Source organism: Hyperolius riggenbachi, chromosome 10, assembly GCF_040937935.1.
Source record: "Hyperolius riggenbachi isolate aHypRig1 chromosome 10, aHypRig1.pri, whole genome shotgun sequence".
Taxonomy (NCBI): Eukaryota; Metazoa; Chordata; class Amphibia; order Anura; family Hyperoliidae; genus Hyperolius; species Hyperolius riggenbachi.
In genome coordinates this window covers 26,391,213-26,409,764 of record NC_090655.1, presented here as the reverse complement: position 1 = coordinate 26,409,764, position 18,552 = coordinate 26,391,213, and the positions used below count along the sequence as shown (strand labels likewise).

Sequence of the window (18,552 nt, the reverse complement as noted above, 5' to 3'; positions counted from 1 at the left end):
TGTTACTGCTACAGTAACCCCACTGTTACTGGCCACACTTCCTACTAGGTGGGGGTTTGCTTCAGGGGGCAAGAAGTTTAGAACCTGCCCTGATAATTACTAACATGAGTGTTTGTTCCCTACAGACTCAACCCAGCTGCAGACTGTTCCGAAGAGAACATCACTGTGTTTGATGAGAATTTGAAAAAGTTGGGAGTGTTGTGTCCAACATCTTCTAGGATTGCCGTGTTTGAAGCTTCTGGAAATATTAACATCCAGGTGACCACAAACTCTGACGTTGTCATGAGGACCGCCTACTTATTCTACTACTCCTTGACCTTGGAAAATGGTAAGCTAGCCTCTCTACTCAACACTGACAGGTTCATGTCTCTGCTTAAAGAGAACCAGAGATGAAGAACAAATAGATTTATACATACCAGGGGCTTCCTCCAGCCCCATAAGCCTGGATCGCTCCCACGCCGCCTTCCACCTCTGCCTCTGTCCGCCGGTAGCGGGTCCCGTAATTTCGGCCAGTCGACGCAAGTGCAGTGCGCTATCTCCATACTGTGCAGGCGCATGCGTACAAAGCCAGAGGGAGCCCCTCTGCATGCGTACAACTGGTCGTGTCCGGCAGAAGTGACGGGACGGTGGCGTGGGAGCGATCCAGACTTATGGGGCTGGAGGTAGCCCCAGGTATGTATAAACTCTTTTTTAATTTTTAAGGATCCCCTTGTCTCTGGTTCCCTTTAATGTAAAATGTATTGTTAATACAAGAGCCTTGATGTACTACTACAATGTGCTCCAAATTGTCCATGAAGACAAGTGGTAAATGGACAGTCGTTGTACGTACTCTGACCTTGTTTCAATTTGTCTTGTCTTTGTTTTCTTAGATCCAATTTGTGGTGGACAAAAGAACGATTATAAGGGAACTATTTCCAGCCCCAATTATCCCAACCGCCACCAGCCTTTCACCTTCTGTGTCTGGGATGTGGAACTACCAAAGAACACGAAGGCTAACCTCGCATTCACTGAAGTCTTGTAAGTTACTTTGGTCAACCCTATAGTGAACATCACAATGAAAAATAAAATAGACAATGCAGGAGACAGAACACGTAAACATCAACTATGGGATTTCCAGGAAGACTGTGATTGGCTATTTAACATAGATCCCTACTTTTAAGTGGGCCTGAGTCAAATGCAGCACAGCGATGTTTGGGGTTAGTCTGTATTGTATACACCTTTATCTGCTTTGTTTCAGTGATATTTGGAAAAATTGGGCCGTAGAAATCTGTTCTACCACTTCCTATTCTGCTTTTGCTTCCTGGTACAGGAGTCTAGTCAATCATGCCCCCACCTATAAGACCATACACTAGAAGATGGCTTATAGTAATGTGGATGGAAAGGGTACAGGCCCATGCCCTCGAACCATTCACCTGACATAAAGCTAGCTTCCCAAAGCTAAAGAGGAACTTAAGCGAAAAGGGGGGAAAAAATGGATCAGTGCATTGTGAGAATAAAGTGAGAAGTAAAAAAAAATAGAGGCGAGATTAAGAATTGATTGATGCTCGTCATGTAATTTGTTCATATTGTTTGATCCACAATCAGCCTGTACAAAATCATCTTTACTACTGGCAGGCATAAAAAAGAAAGACAGTACCCACTGCCACTATTTATAACCACACCCCCTTACAATGCTACAAGCTACAGGCCTGAGCTCACTAATGTAGTTGTGTCCGATTTTCAGTTACATATCAAGTTACAGATGCTGAAAAGTGGACAGAAGCGGGCACAACTGCGTTAGTGGGCTCAGGCCCTAAAAGGTTGGTTTTTTTTATACATATACATATGCACAGAGGGAGATACTGGTTGCTTGGCAGTTGGAAACGGCTGTTATTTCCCACAATGCAAATTGGGCAGTGGGTTCACAGACAGGAAGGCTCCCAGACAGGAAGGCTCACGGACAAGAAGCTGTCAGGACCTAGGTCCTGACATCACACTGTGGGAGGGGTTTCACCACAATATCAGCCATGAACAAGAAAGGATGTCCCGCTGCACCGTTGTAGGGTAAAAGGATCTCTCCGACTTTATTTAACGCATCAGCAAAAACACAGACAACAGCTCACGCGTATCGGAGCTCTGTATGGTTCCTAATCATAGCTAACATAGAGCAACTAGACAAGGGTATATATGGTCAATTACCCACCCAATAATGGACATTGTTACTTTTCTTAAAGTGACAACACAAACACATTTAAAATGGCAATATCCAATGTACAAAAAGGATTGTTAAAACGCCATCTAGTGGCTCAATCAAAAAATGAGGCCTATATCACCCAGGTCTCTAGTGTGTCCAAATATTTTTTGTATGTGCATCGTGGGGATATGAGTGGTTTCAGTTTTCAGGGGGTAGAGAGGGTTATATGTCCACCTAGAGGAGGCGATGTACATAGGCTTTTATTAAAGCGAGAAGCATCATGGATATGGAAGCTGGGTACACGTATTCCAACAGGTCTAAATTCGAGACTGGACATTAGCTTAAAGTGAACCTCCGGACTAAAAATCTACTCAGCAGAACTGAAAAGGCTTGGTGTTTCTTTAACAATTTCACAGCATCAGGACTTTGTTTTTCTTACCAAAGCATCATTTTTAGCTGCAGTTTTACCTAAGCTCCACCCATTTTTCCCTGAGGCTGTGCAGAACATGATGGGATTTCCTATGTTGTTGTTCACGTTGCCTAGCAACTGGGAGAGGTGCTCAGGACACAGGACAGTTGGAACTGTGTCTCATGCTCCCTGTCACCTCCTTTCAACCAAAAAGATGGCTGCCATCATGAAATCAAACATTTGCCTGTTCTTTTAAAACAGGGTGGGTAAGAGATTATATTACCTATCTATTTTAATTAACATAACTAATGTAACTTAATGATAGTATGTTTGTTTAGGCTGGAGTTCCTCTTTAACATATGATGTCAGGACCTAATTTCTATGTTTTGCTGTTTCCCCCTCTCCTTTCCCCCACATTTCTCATTATCCCTCCCCTCCTTTTGGCTTCGTGCTTTCTATACTACATTTACATATATGGTTATAACTTTTGATATCATTTATTTCTCTGATGTTGATATCTGTATTATGTATTTGTGTAGAATGTGCTTTTTGATCTTTTGTAGTTAGATATTTGATGTTTTTTTTGATTGAGCCACTAGATGGCCTTTTAACAATCCTTTTTGTACATTGCTAGTACATTCCTAGTAGTTCGGGTCACCCTAAGCTGCTTGGTTACTCTGTTGTACTCGACCAAGCCCTATTTCATACAGCCTTATCAATCCCTGCCATGTACTGATGAGGACCAAAAGTCCGAAACAGGCTGTCTACATGTGGGTTTGGTATGGCTGTGTAAAACTTAAAGCTATAGGCTTGCTATAAACCAGCGGTTCTGGATGCTTGCTTGGCTTAACAAGGGCAGAAAGGGATAATTTGCATATTTAGTAGGTGTGCATTGTGGGTAACCACAAATGTTCATTTATAACTGAATTATTGCAAATTTCCTTCTGTTTTAAGAAGGCAATTACACCAAGCTTTGCTTTTTTAGTAGGAGGGCTTTTTGGTTCCTTTCATCCCCCTATACATTCCTAGTAGTTCGGGTCACCCTAAGCTGCTTGGTTACTCTTTTGTACATTGGATATTGCCATTTTAAATGTGTTTGTGTTGTCACTTTAAGAAAAGTAACAACGCCCATTATTGGGTGGGTAATTGACCATATATATCCTTGTCTAGTTGCTCTATGTTAGCTATGATTAAGGAGCCATACAGAGCTCCGATACACGTGAGCTGTTGTCTGTGTTTTTGCTGATGTGCTAAATAAAGTCAGAGAGATCCATTTACCCTACAACGGTGCAGCTGGACATCCTTTCTTGTTCACTGCTAATTGATGCTTCGGGTCCCAGACTCCCGTTGGCTACACTGGTGGTTGCAGCGATCCATTTTTCTTTTCCTGTTGCCACACAGATCCCCCTGATGATATATTCGAGAAAAGGTAAAAACTTCTCATGGGAAAGGGGGTATCAGCTACTGACTGGGATGAAGTTTAATCCTGGGTTACAGATCCTCTTAAATGGATCAGGGTTGGTGTTGATCATAATGGGTAATTCCACTTTTGTGAATTTTCACATAAGTTTTGCATTCATGATTACATGATTGCGTTCTCTTATTTAAGTTATGCATAATTACATTCACTAATATGTGCGCATGAGCAAACACATTTTTTGCACAAATGCATTGAAGCCTATGGGCATAAGAAAGTTACATTCAGTGATTGCAAAATTATGCATCATAATTATGATTATGTGCGAAATTCATTTTGAAATGGTTTAGAATTACACATTATGATTTTGTTTGGCAATTGCAAATTTCAAGCAAAATTACTGCTCGTCACTAAAAGAGGAATGGCCACTAGGGATGGTCGTAAATGCCCATTTTCGATTGCGCGGAAATTCCGATTTCCGTCAATACCAATTTCCGTTTTTCTGATTTCGAATTTTCCAATTTCCGAGGAGTGTTTTATTACTCATTTTTTGCATCAGAGAATCTTGTGATAGATTTAAAATTACCGTCGTGGTCTGATTTTTGCTGAAAATTTCTGAATGCTCAGATTGGTCCAATGTGTCTGAGTTCTGGGATTGGGCTAAAGTTACCGAGTTGCAGTAAATCAGATTTCCGCAAAGTGCCAATTTCTGTTTTTCGATTTTCGAATTTCAATCAGAAATGCCGAAATTTCAATTCAGCAGAATACAAATGAGCATACCTAGTGGCCATGCTCACTTTTCACCCGTATGATTATTAGCTCAAACTTGGCTTCAGTGCAGAGTTGTGTATGGTCACATGGATGTGAGGGAGGTGTGGCTGTGTCTGGTCACATGGATGTGAGGGAGGTGTGGCTGTGTATGGTCACATGGATGTGATGGAGTTGTGGCTGTGTATGGTCACATGGATGTGAGGGAGGTGTGGCTGTGTCTGGTCACATGGATGTGAGGGAGGTGTGGCTGTGTATGGTCACATGGATGTGAGGGAGGTGTGGCTGTGTATGGTCACGTGGATGTGAGGGAGGTGTGGCTGTGTATGGTCACGTGGATGTGAGGGAGGTGTGGCTGTGTATGGTCACGTGGATGTGAGGGAGGTGTGGCTGTGTATGGTCACGTGGATGTGAGGGAAGTGTGGCTGTGTATGGTCACATGGATGTGAGGGAGGTGTGGCTGTGTCTGGTCACATGGATGTGAGGGAGGTGTGGCTGTGTATGGTCACATGGATGTGAGGGAGGTGTGGCTGTGTCTGGTCACATGGATGTGAGGGAGGTGTGGCTGTGTATGGTCACATGGATGTGAGGGAGGTGTGGCTGTGTCTGGTCACATGGATGTGAGGGAGGTGTGGCTGTGTATGGTCACATGGATGTGAGGGAGGTGTGGCTGTGTATGGTCACATGGATGTGTGGGAGGTGTGGCTGTGTATGGTCACATGGATGTGAGGGAGGTGTGGCTGTGTATGGTCACATGGATGTGAGGGAGGTGTAGCTGTGTATGGTCACATGGATGTGAGGGAGGTGTGGCTGTGTCTGGTCACATGGATGTGAGGGAGGTGTGGCTGTGTATGGTCACATGGATGTGAGGGAGGTGTGGCTGTGTATGGTCACATGGATCTGTGGGAGGTGTGGCTGTGTATGGTCACATGGATGTGAGGGAGGTGTAGCTGTGTATGGTCACATGGATGTGAGGGAGGTGTGGCTGTGGCTGATCACATGGATGTGAGGGAGGTGTGGCTGTGTATGGTCACATGGATGTGAGGGAGGTGTGGCTGTGTATGGTCACATGGATGTGAGGGAGGTGTGGCTGTGTATGGTCACATGGATGTGTGGGAGGTGTGGCTGTGTATGGTCACATGGATGTGAGGGAGGTGTAGCTGTGTATGGTCACATGGATGTGAGGGAGGTGTGGCTGTGTATGGTCACGTGGATGTGAGGGAGGTGTGGCTGTGTATGGTCACGTGGATGTGAGGGAGGTGTGGCTGTGTATGGTCACGTGGATGTGAGGGAGGTGTGGCTGTGTATGGTCACGTGGATGTGAGGGAGGTGTGGCTGTGTATGGTCACATGGATGTGAGGGAGGTGTGGCTGTGTATGGTCACATGGATGTGAGGGAGGTGTGGCTGTGTATGGTCACATGGATGTGAGGGAGGTGTGGCTGTGTATGGTCACATGGATGTGAGGGAGGTGTGGCTGTGTATGGTCACGTGGATGTGAGGGAGGTGTGGCTGTGTATGGTCACGTGGATGTGAGGGAAGTGTGGCTGTGTATGGTCACGTGGATGTGAGGGAGGTGTGACTGTGTATGCTCACGTGGATGTGAGGGAGGTGTAGCTGTGTATGGCCACGTGGATGTGTGGGAGGTGTGGCTGTGTATGGTCACATGGATGTGAGGGAGGTGTGGCTGTGTATGGTCACATGGATGTGAGGGAGGTGTGGCTGTGTATGGTCACATGGATGTGAGGGAGGTGTGGCTGTGTATGGTCACATGGATGTGATGGAGTTGTGGCTGTGTATGGTCACATGGATGTGAGGGAGGTGTGGCTGTGTATGGTCACATGGATGTGAGGGAGGTGTAGCTGTGTATGCTCACGTGGATGTGAGGGAGGTGTGACTGTGTATGGTCACATGGATGTGAGGGAGGTGTGACTGTGTATGCTCACGTGGATGTGAGGGAGGTGTGGCTGTGTATGGTCACGTGGATGTGAGGGAGGTGTGGCTGTGTATGGTCACATGGATGTGATGGAGGTGTGACTGTGTATGCTCACGTGGATGTGAGGGAGGTGTAGCTGTGTATGGTCACATGGATGTGTGGGAGGTGTGGCTGTGTATGGTCACATGGATGTGAGGGAGGTGTGGCTGTGTATGGTCACATGGATGTGAGGGAGGTGTTGCTGTGTATGGTCACATGGATGTGAGGGAGGTGTGGCTGTGTATGGTCACATGGATGTGAGGGAGGTGTAGCTGTGTATGGTCACATGGATGTGTGGGAGGTGTGGCTGTGTATGGTCACATGGATGTGAGGGAGGTGTGGCTGTGTATGCTCACGTGGATGTGAGGGAGGTGTAGCTGTGTATGGTCACGTGGATGTGTGGGAGGTGTGGCTGTGTATGGTCACGTGGATGTGAGGGAGGTGTGGCTGTGTATGGTCACGTGGATGTGAGGGAGGTGTGGCTGTGTATGGTCACATGGATGTGTGGGAGGTGTGGCTGTGTATGGTCACATGGATGTGAGGGAGGTGTGGCTGTGTATGGTCACATGGATGTGAGGGAGGTGTAGCTGTGTATGGTCACATGAATTTGAGGGAGGTGTGGCTGTGTATGGTCACATGGATGTGAGGGAGGTGTGGCTGTGTATGGTCACATGAATGTGAGGGAGGTGTGGCTGTGTCTGGTCACATGGATGTGAGGGAGGTGTGGCTGTGTATGGTCACATGGATGTGAGGGAGGTGTAGCTGTGTATGGTCACGTGGATGTGAGGGAGGTGTAGCTGTGTATGGTCACATGGATGTGAGGGAGGTGTGGCTGTGTATGGTCACATGAATTTGAGGGAGGTGTGGCTGTGTATGGTCACATGGATGTGAGGGAGGTGTGGCTGTGTATGGTCACATGGATGTGAGGGAGGTGTAGCTGTGTAGAGTCACATGGATGTGAGGGAGGTGTGGCTGTGTCTGGTCACATGGATGTGAGGGAGGTGTGGCTGTGTATGGTCACATGGATGTGAGGGAGGTGTGGCTGTGTATGGTCACATGGATGTGAGGGAGGTGTGGCTGTGTATGGTCACATGGATGTGTGGGAGGTGTGGCTGGACTCTTTACCGGGAGGTCCTGACTGCAGAGTGACTACCAAAATGCATATTTAATGGAACCAGCATCATTTCTGTACTCTACTTGGATTATCCAACTGGCCACAAAGAAAGCACCTGAGACTAATGTCATAGTACAGACAGGGTCAGGAAGACTAGTTGTTGTAATCTTAACAACAACGAATTCCCAACGGACACCCGAGGTGACATGTGACATTATAAGATAGACATGGGTATGTACAGTGCCTAGTACACAAATAACTATGCTGTGTTCCTTTTTTACTTTCTCTGCCTCAAAGAGTAAAAAATCAGGTATGCAAGTGACTGGCCGGGTTGGGACCGGGTCGTATTATAGTGCTACCCTCACTGATAAGAAATTACAGCCATAAGACACTTTCTTGGTTAAAAAAATGGCTTCTAAGAGCAGAAAATAAATAAAAAATGGGCAATAGTATATATATTTTAGTTTTGGCATATGTCAATGAAAGTGTCATTGAGAACAGGCCATGAATCAGTAAAAACTTAAAAAATTAGATTTAAACATAAAATAAAATTGCAGCTTAGCTAAAACAAAAAGTCATTTTTAGGAGAAGGAGGATAGATATAATTGTTTATCTCATAATTTTTTTTTTCACCTCGGATGTCCTTTAACGGAAGAGGAAATCTCTAGAGCATAAATAATAATAAATACTAAATAATAATAATAAATGTCAATTTCCAGTCGCTGACAGCCATATCCAAGTCAGTGTTTAGGATGCAGTGAGAAATGGAGAAATGTGAAAGAAAGGCACCACAAAAAGTAAAAGCACTTAAAAACTGTTTTAAAGGTAAGAGGAACTTCCCTCCGGATGACACATAGGGCCTGATTCTCAAAGCGGTGCAAACTTTTTCGCGGACTTTTGCGCGCGCAATTTGCCGCGATTCGCGCGATTGTGGACTTTTGCGCGCGCAAAAGTCCGCGGTCGCGCGAATCGCGGCAAATTGCACGCGCAAAAGTCCGCGAAAAAGTTTGCACCGCTTTGAGAATCAGGCCCATAGTTTAAGGAACAAAAAAAAGGTTAATTTGTAGGTTGACCCCTAAGTAACGTGAAAACCCCTTATGGGGGTGGTTATCAGTTTAGGCCACTAACGGTCAGTGGTGGGCCGAAATTTGGCATATGTCAAATTTTGCATCGTAATGCGAAATTGAAGAGAAAATTGTAATTAATTTCATATGTTATAGTAGTATTTTAAAATTTTGTGTAATTTTTTGCATAATTTTTGCGAAATTTCACGTAATTTTGTGCTGACTTTAGAGATTAATAGCAAAAGCCCCCATGCATACTATTGCTATCAAAATTGCGACATATGTTAAGCAGAATAGTGGGTATAAGTCACAAAAATAATTTTTCAAAAAGACCTTGTAGTTTTTGAGAAACCCGATTTAAAAAATGCAAAGGAAAATGGTTTTTAGTTTAAGAACCTTTTTTACTTGCATTTTTAAAATCGAGTTTCTCAAAAACTATAAGGTTTTTTTTTTTAGAGATGGTCGTAGTCAGCCAACTTCGCTACGCTGGAGCTACGTGCAATTACGCTTCACCAAACTACGGCTTTGAAATCAAATATTCGCTTCGTATGCATTTTGTAGAATACGTGTTAAAATACGCAATTACGCGTAGTGCGAAGCGTAGTGTAACCGTATGCAGAACATTTTACGCATTAATTCCTCTTTAAGTGCTTATACCGGGAACTCTTCTATGCGTACATCCTCTTTCCAATGCGTAAATTTGTAAGCATACAATCGCACGCGGAAAATTAGACGCGAGTAACGCATTCGTAGTTCACTACGCAATACACTTGTTAACTACGCATAGTGGGCGTAAGCTACGCGTAGCGGTACTTCACTACACGTAGATTTGTAAGCATAGTTTTGAAACTTCACCTACAAACTGTGATGCGTAGATGCGAACTACAATGCGTAAATTCGCACTGGCTTAGTTTCTGCTCATCCCTGATTTTTTTGCAATATTCTTTTGATTGTCTTGTACCCACTATTCTCCTCAACATATGTAGCAATTTTGGTGTCAATAGCATGTATTTGCTGTATTTGCTTTGCTGTTCACTGCTAAAGTCGGCAAGAAATTACGCAAAATTTTGCAACATTTTATGCAAAATTACGAATAACTACATGAAATCAATTGAATTTGCAAATCGTAATTACGTATATGTGTAAGTGCAAAAATTTACGCAAAATTTGGAAAAATCGTAATTTGTTGATTACGGATATCACTACTAACGATCTCTCCCCATGAAGACCCCAACTACGCTTTTTTTTCTGGAGAACAACTTAACAATTTCCAGACATGAAAGTGTGATCATATACATCACACCCAAACCGTGCTGCCGTTCCACAACCTGAGTTTGTGAGTACCGCTTTTATTGGTCTTAGTTATACCATTTGCATGACGTACAACATCATAAGGGGTTCCTGGTCTCTCCTGTGCTTTTTTCTCTTTCTGGAAGATCCCAGGTGTTTCCAGACCTCTGCTAAAAGGATCAATGTTCCACTCGATGAACCACAGCTTTCCTGATTCAACCCCATCAATTCATTTCAGCTGTGTCAAAAATGTGAGAGTACTTGAGTTGGACATCACTGCTCTATCATAAATTGGGTTAGAGGTATGCCCCCACATACATTACCTGATCTGGCCGGCGCGAGTGCGTACATCAAAAAAGGGCGTCGGGAAAAAAGGGCGCGTGGTGTAAACGTTAAGCAGTATTATCGTTTATAAAAATATTATGTAGAATTTCGTTTACAAATAGTGTTTTAAGAATTTATAAATCATTAAATAATGTGTATGAAATCGGCAATTCTTAAAACGTTAATCTTCCCTGTTTCTAAACTGAAACGTATAATTACGTTTGTTAAAAAAACAGTATTATTTGTTTAAACATTATAATTATATATTGTTATGAATAATGTTGATTTATCGTTTATTATTATAATAAAATGTGAAAATATTGTTTATAACAATGATATTAATATAAGTACATTCATAATATCTGTTGATTAGTATTATTAAAATTGTACTAAAACAATACCTAACCCTACTCTCACATAGAACCCTCCCTGTACCTATCCCTAACCCCTAGACCCCCTGGTGGTGCTTAAACCTAAGACCCCCCTGGTGGTGCCTAAACCTAAGACCCCCCTGATGGTGCCTAAACATTAGACCCCCCCTGGTGGTGCCTAAACCTAAGACCCCCCTGGTGGTGCCTAAACCTAAGACCCCCCTGGGGGTGCCTAAACCTAAGACCCCCCTGGGGGTTCCTAAACCTAAGACCCCCCTGGTGGTGCCTAAACCTAAGCCCCCCCTGGTGGTGCCTAAACCTAAGACCCCCAAGGGAAGCCTAAACCTAAGACCCCCCTGGTGGTGCCTAAACCTAAGACCCCCCCTGGGGGTGCCTAAACCTAAGACCCCCCTGGTGGTGCCTAAACCTAAGACTCCCTATGAATAATAATGTTTTACAAACATTAATAAATGAAAAATTTAAATAAAAAAAATTTAATATTTTTTTTTTGGGTGGATAATAATGTTTTAGAAATGTTTTACAAATAGTATTTGTAAAAAATATATTGCAATTTACGTTACGTAGTGATCACTTTATTTTGTGAATAATAATGTTTTAAAACAGTAAGGGTTAAAATGTTAAATAATGTTTTAATTAAATAGGATAAATATGTTTAGTATTTTTATAAACGTTATTGGTCACAGGCTCATTTTCAAAACGTAAATCATCATAAGCACAGTTATAAAACATTAAAAATCTCCGGGCGCCGTTTGTAAAACGTTAATAATCTCCGGCGCCCTTTTTTCCCTGTTCGGCGCCCATTAAACGATATTTATAATGGAATGAATGGGGCGCCCTTTTTGTCCACTTGTCTCATGCGCCCAAATCTCCTGCTTCCGGCGCAAGTCCCCCGGTCTCCGCTGTCTTCTTCTCCGCTCTGGGCTCCAGCGTCACTGAACTTCCTGTCCGGGGAAGTTTAAACAGTAGAGGGCGCTCTACTGTTTAAACTTGCTGCCGGGACAGGAAGAAGTGAAGCCTGCCGAACTCGGAGCCCAGCGCGGAGAAGAAGCAGCGGTGACAGCTGGGACTCGCGCTGGCTGGATCAGGTAATGTATTGCCACTAGCGTCGGTCGTTGGGCATACGAACGCCGCTATCGACGCACTCACGACCCGCCAGTGATCAAGCGAAATCTTCCACACGGACAGGAACGACGGGAATCAACGGGAACAATCAATTTCGGATGGAAATCGATCGTTCGGTCAGCGTTTGCGCAACAATTTCACAGCCGATTCGATCACAGTGATCGAATCGGCTGTATATCGGCGGGGAAATCGGTTAGTGTATGGGCCCCTTATGAGTGAACAGAGGCACTAAAAGAGTAAAAATTATACAATTTGTTACAACATGGAAGTGGTGCTGGTGGACTCTTACCCACTCCAAAGGACATGACAGTGGGAACGTGTTAACGGAAAATGTATTCATACACTCCACAATATTTACAATGCGTTTCGCAGGTGTGACCCCGCTTCATCAGGAAATCAGATAGGAGTATACAGCAAATGCCATCCAGGTCTACACCAAGCACCTCTGTGGCCAAGTTTCCACTGTCGTGTCCGTTGGAGTGGGTAAAGAGTCCACCTCCACCACTTCCATGTTTTAAAAGTTGTATAATTTTTACTCTTTTGTAGCCTCTGTTCACTCATATTTTGTACTGGTCCACCCTTGGTGGAAGGGCGAAAAAAACCTCTTTTTCTTACTATCTACAGAGAGCGACTTCTTATGGCCTGTACTCACGGGCTGCAAATGTTGCCTGTCGCCAGCACACGTGAGCGTGTGGGCGACAGGCCGGCGACAGCTCTTCGCCAGGTCCCTCCGCGTACACACGCGGAAGAGGGACCAGCGGCGAGGCGGAAGCTGTCGCCGACGTTCCTCCTCCCTCCGCCGGAAGCTCCATATACTTTAATGGAGGTTGCTGTCGCTAGTCACGCGGACTAGCGACAGTTGCGGCGGAGGTGCGGCGGCGACTGTCGCCATGTGATTGAAACTTTCAATCGCATGGCGACATGAGCGACGGGCGACAGTTCGGGGTGCGCGCGCGTGCAACGGCCCATACTCACGGGTGACCTGTCGCCGCAACACGCGCGCGCCGCGTGTTGAGGCGACAAAAGTCCCTCGTGAGTATGGGCCATTAATCCTGAGTGGGGACAGGCTTGTTCTTCCCACCTGCATTTACAATTGTTACCTAAGCGGTAACCCTGGTTTGTGAGTATTACTATACTTACCTTAAAGAGAAACTCCGACCAAGAATTGAACTTTATCCCAATCAGTAGCTGATACCCTCTTTTACATGAGAAATCTATTCCTTTTCACAAACAGACCATCAGGGGGCGCTGTATGACTGATATTGTGGTGAAACCCCTCCCACAAGAAGCTCTGAGTACCCAGGTACTTCTGGCAGTTTCCTGTCTGTAAACCTTATGTATCAAACGCAGATAGAACAGAGGCGCCAAAAAGAGTAAAAACACTATTATTTCAAAACAGTAAAAAGAGGGAAGGTAAGGTGGACTTACCTCCCTCTAGCAGTGGAAAACAAAACTCTGAGGTAGAGTAGAATGCATTTATTAAACAGTGTAACTCCTAAAGATGCAACGCGTTTCGCGGGCCACAGCACCGCTTCCTCAGGCTATACAGGAGTTCAAAAAAGCTGTAAATGGGACATATACATAAATCAACAAAAAAGCATCAAACACTGACAGAGGCATACAGCTGTAACATTGGAACATAAATTTGATTATAACCAGCATCTGCTGGTCTGTGAAGGTCAGATAAGTCTATCTTATCTAAGCAAAAAACACACACAAAAAAATACAAAAAAAAAACACGCAAAAAAAAAAAAAAAAAAAAAAAGGTTGTGTGACAGTGGGGAGAGTGCATGCTCTCTAAACTGTTTTTACACTTGCATAGTCTTGGCGGTTATATCATTGTGACTGTTTCAGTCCGAATATACATGTGTAAAGATTCTTGCATTAACTAGAATAAAGTAACCCTCTCAGCCTGATTAGCTGCATTGAAAGCAGGCTTAGGCAGAGTAGGATCACCTAGGATATGTGCTATATAACACTAAATGCTTATAAGTAACAACAAGATATTTACCAAGTGCTTGCTCTAAAATTAATGGCAGTGAAAGAACGATGTGTAATAAGGTGGTAGTGTCTACTACCAGTGGAACAAAAAAGCTAGGAGCTGGCTGTTAGCCAGTGGGTGACATACCTGTATCCAATCCAAGTATTGAATGAGCGCCTCTGTGCGGGCGTGCTCCATAAAGCCTCTATTTGTACTTAGCTAGGAGAGGTGGGGGCCAATCAGTGTGCGCCACGCGCCGGGAGAAGTACGCCCACCATCGGCCTGGGCAATGGGGAGATCCGGTGGAATTCCAACAAAATGACGCCTATGTGGCGGTCGCCATCTTGTGGGTTGGAATAGGAATGTCTCCTGTATGGCATTCGCCATTTTGTTGGTTTGTATGTGGGGCAGACATAATAATGTCGCATGGGAGGGCGGCCGCCATCTTGTGGGTTAGAAAGGTACTTTTGTGTATTGATGCTTCGATGGTGGCTGCCATTTTTTTGGTGGGGAACCAGGAACAACTATATGAAGCAGAGTGCTGATTGTGATAGACAATTCGGGAAGCTATTTGCAGAGACAATAATTATAAACAGCATATGATCAATAATCAAATATAAATAAACGTGCAACGGGAAAAAAAAATAATAAACGTGCAACGGAAAAAAAAAAAAAAAAAAAACTGTTGTTAATAGGTATCAATCTGGTGTTATGCTGAAACTTAGACATGATATATAAAATACTCCATAAGATATCAGATTAAATGAGATGTATAATAAAGGATGTATAAAAAGAATGTATGAAAAACATTCTACAAGGTATCTAAAAAGACCATACAATATCGAATTGATAATATAAAAATAAATATAAATATAGATGTAATAGACAATATGGGTATAAATGCATGTTATTAAATAAACCTTAAAAAGGACTAAAAATTCTAAGACATCTTAAAAAGAGAGCGACTAGAAAAGTACATAAAACATTCGGTCAGGTTGCTGCAGCCGGCACCATAACAGATTTCCAGTTTATGAGTAGTGTAATTAAAAATTAGTATATTTTTTCCAGAATTTCATTTAATCCATCCGGTACTAGACTTTTTAGTATCTGGATCCAGTACATCTCCTGTTTTTTTAGGGTATCAAAGGAATGGGGCCGTGAGGGCGGTAGTGCTTCAATGAAGGTGAACTTAAGGAAGTGAGGGTCGTTGTTGTGGTGAGTGCCGAAGTGACGTGAGACGCTGTGGAGGGGATAGTTATTCAGGATGTTCCTTTTGTGTTGGCCGACCCTGCTCCGGGCCGTTTGTGTGGTCCGACCGACATACTGCAGTCCGCAGGGGCATGATATCAGATAAACAATATTAGAGGTGTGGCAGGTGATGTTTTGTTTGATTGGATACACAATGGTGGTGGCTTTAGATTGAAAGGAGTTTGATTGGATGATGAAAGGGCAGGCGAGGCAGCGTGCGCTGTTGCAGGGGTAGGATCCTGCACCTCTAGGGTCCTCTTGTATTTGAGTGTTCTGTGTTTTTAGTCTACTGGGTGCAAGAATGCTGCGGAGATTGGGAGAAAACGTCTGAAGGTCAAACGGGGGGTGTTAGGGATGCAATGTTTAAGGAATGGATCCGCCAGGAGGAGCTCCCATCTAGATGTTAGGATATCCCTGATGGTTCTATTTACCCCATCTCGTTACCCCATCCACGACCACTCATGAGCCTTTCGATACCACATCCCAGATCACAGCCCCCTTCCTTCTTCCCACCCTATCCACCACCACATCCATTACCCCCACCCACTTTCCCACCACCGAGTTTGGCTCTAAAAACACCCATCCCTCCTCCTCCACTTTACAATCCCCCCAAATTTAGTTTTGCCCACACCACCATGTTGGAAAAAACCCTATTTCCCAAGAAGCAAAATACGATGAGCCAATTAAACACGAAAACCTACAATACAGAGCCAGGTCCCCAACCACTTGGAAACAACAACCCTACACCCCCCGCGACAGCATGCAATCCTGAGCAACACATCCAGCCGGCCCCGCTTGGGCCCGGGGAGGTGGTCCACCCGACATCAGCAGCCAAGGGGACCATTTTTGGCTTCCCCCTCAACAAGCCTCTAGCAAAAACGAAAACTGCAAAGAAATTGACCACTAAAGGACACCCAAAAAAGAATTATCCTCTGTCCAAAACAGGACGTATACAATTTAAACCTAACAAACCACCTTCCTTCCAGTTTGTTCCCAATTCACCTCCCCTCTCCCTCACATCGAACCCCAACCCTTCTCCCCGGACAAATAGCCCGGTATCTACTGAACCAGATGAAGACCTGAGAGCATCACAACTTACCATTCATGACGAATCTATCCTGTCTCCATGCAGCCAAAACCATTGTGACAATGACACTCCGTCCTCTACCTCTCAGTGTCCAGAACCAACTAGGGCCACACCAGACCCTCAAAATAATAGCAATTCCCCCACTGCAAACAGCCCTTTTTTAGACCTTTCCTCCACGTAGACCACAAACACCTTACTCTTACCAATACCAAGCCCCATAGCTCAGAGGGCCTCCTTCAAATTCAAGGGGTCAACCAAGCGACAACTCTCAGACCCAGAAAGAGAGGATCTAGAGGGAAAAGAAAAAAGAGAGAAGAGAGAACCCACATAGCCCCCACCGCTACTATGTCAAATCACATTACCACAGATACCTCGATTAGAAAATGTATCTTCAACATTTCTAATTACATTTTGACTACAGACGAAACCAGGTTACTTGAAAAGGGCTTGTCCTATTGCCCCACTAACTCTTCTAAACTTTCTGAACTATTTGCAGACCTAAACTCCTTCACCCGTAAGCTGACACTTAAAAGACATTTTTTCATGAAAAAATTTGAACACCCTCATACACTCCCAACCCAATCAGCATCCATTAACACTTCAGTAATAATAACCAATAATGACTCCATTCCACCGGTCACGGTGAATCCAGACGAGGTTTCCCTAGAGAAATACATCACCACTGAACTTAAGGGCAGGTCACGGTTTTATCCCACGGGATCTAAGGGTAACCACCTCCAAACCTTTTATACAATGGTCTTAGATGACCTACAGAAAATGGATCTAACATTACCATGTAATACAAACCTCACACATAGTGAAAGGAGGGCCCTACATAAATTACAAAACAACCATGAACTGGTTATCAAGCCAGCGGACAAAGGGGGGGGGAATTGTAATTTTAAACAAATCAGACTATCTAGAGGAGGCTCATAGATTGCTGGACAACCAGACACACTATGAACGCCTGTCAGACGACCCTACATTGGACTACAATAAACAGCTAAAATCTCTCATCAATTCTGCCTTTCTTACTGGCATAATAACTAAAAATGAAAAAAACTTCATCATCAACCCACGACCCAAAACCCAGTTTTTTTACTACTTGCCAAAAATCCACAAAAACATCACAAAACCCCCCGGCCGCCCCATAATATCGGGAATAGATTCTACCACAAGCAACCTCTCCCGTTTTCTTGATACACATCTGCAAAAACATGTTATAACACTCCCGTCCTATTTAAAGGACTCTCATCACCTCGTAAAACTACTTAAAGAACAACAATGGCAACCGGATTATTGCTGGCTGAGCTGCGATGTTTCTGCTCTCTACACTACCATACCACACTCATTCGGACTTACTGCTCTTAACCATTTTTTAAACCAGAACCCTCTCATGCCCACCCCACAAAAACAGTTTTTGATACAATGTGCAGAATTCATCCTTTCCCATAACACTTTCTCGTTTCTTGACCATTTTTATCATCAGCGCACTGGAACTGCCATGGGCAGTTCCTTTGCACCTTCCTATGCTAATCTGTCCATGGGACTACTTGAACATATTCTATTCACCACCGATCATCCGTTTTCACATAATATAGTACTTTACAAAAGATACATTGATGATCTAATTTTTATCTGGCGAGGAGACCCATCACATATACCCTTGTTCACTAACTACCTTAACAATAATCCGGCCGGTCTCCAATTTACCTCTACACACCACCCCTTGACCATAGACTTTCTAGATTTGACACTATTCATAGACAACAATCACATAAAAACCAAAACATTTTTTCAAAAGGTCGATGCGAATAACTATATACACTTTGACAGCTTTCATTACCGGCCATGGACCATCAATACTCCTTACTGCCAGTTTAAGCGAATACATCGCAACTGCACGGACCAATCAGATTTTCAGACACAATCTGTTACTTTAACACAAAAGTTCCTAGAACGACGATACCCCAAGAAACTCATAAAAAATGCCAAATATAAAGCCTCCCGTCCTCCCCCGGTATCCAATACACAACCTACACAAGACCGTCAACTAAACACTGATAATTATACAAACAGCCTAAGATTTATTACAAAATATAGTGCTCAAAATAGAACCATCAGGGATATCCTAACATCTAGATGGGAGCTCCTCCTGGCGGATCCATTCCTTAAACATTGCATCCCTAA

At 43.9% G+C, this 18,552-nt stretch overlaps 1 protein-coding gene across 1 annotated transcript in view; it reads left to right on the top strand.

The window, feature by feature from the left end:
- The window catches only part of CUZD1 (CUB and zona pellucida like domains 1), a 49,338-nt gene that overhangs the window by 10,457 nt on the left and 20,329 nt on the right, over positions 1-18,552 (top strand). The window contains exons 3-4 of the mRNA XM_068255046.1: positions 126-328; positions 870-1,017. Coding sequence (XP_068111147.1) covers positions 126-328; positions 870-1,017 — 351 coding nt within the window. The remainder of the gene's footprint in view (positions 1-125; positions 329-869; positions 1,018-18,552) is intronic.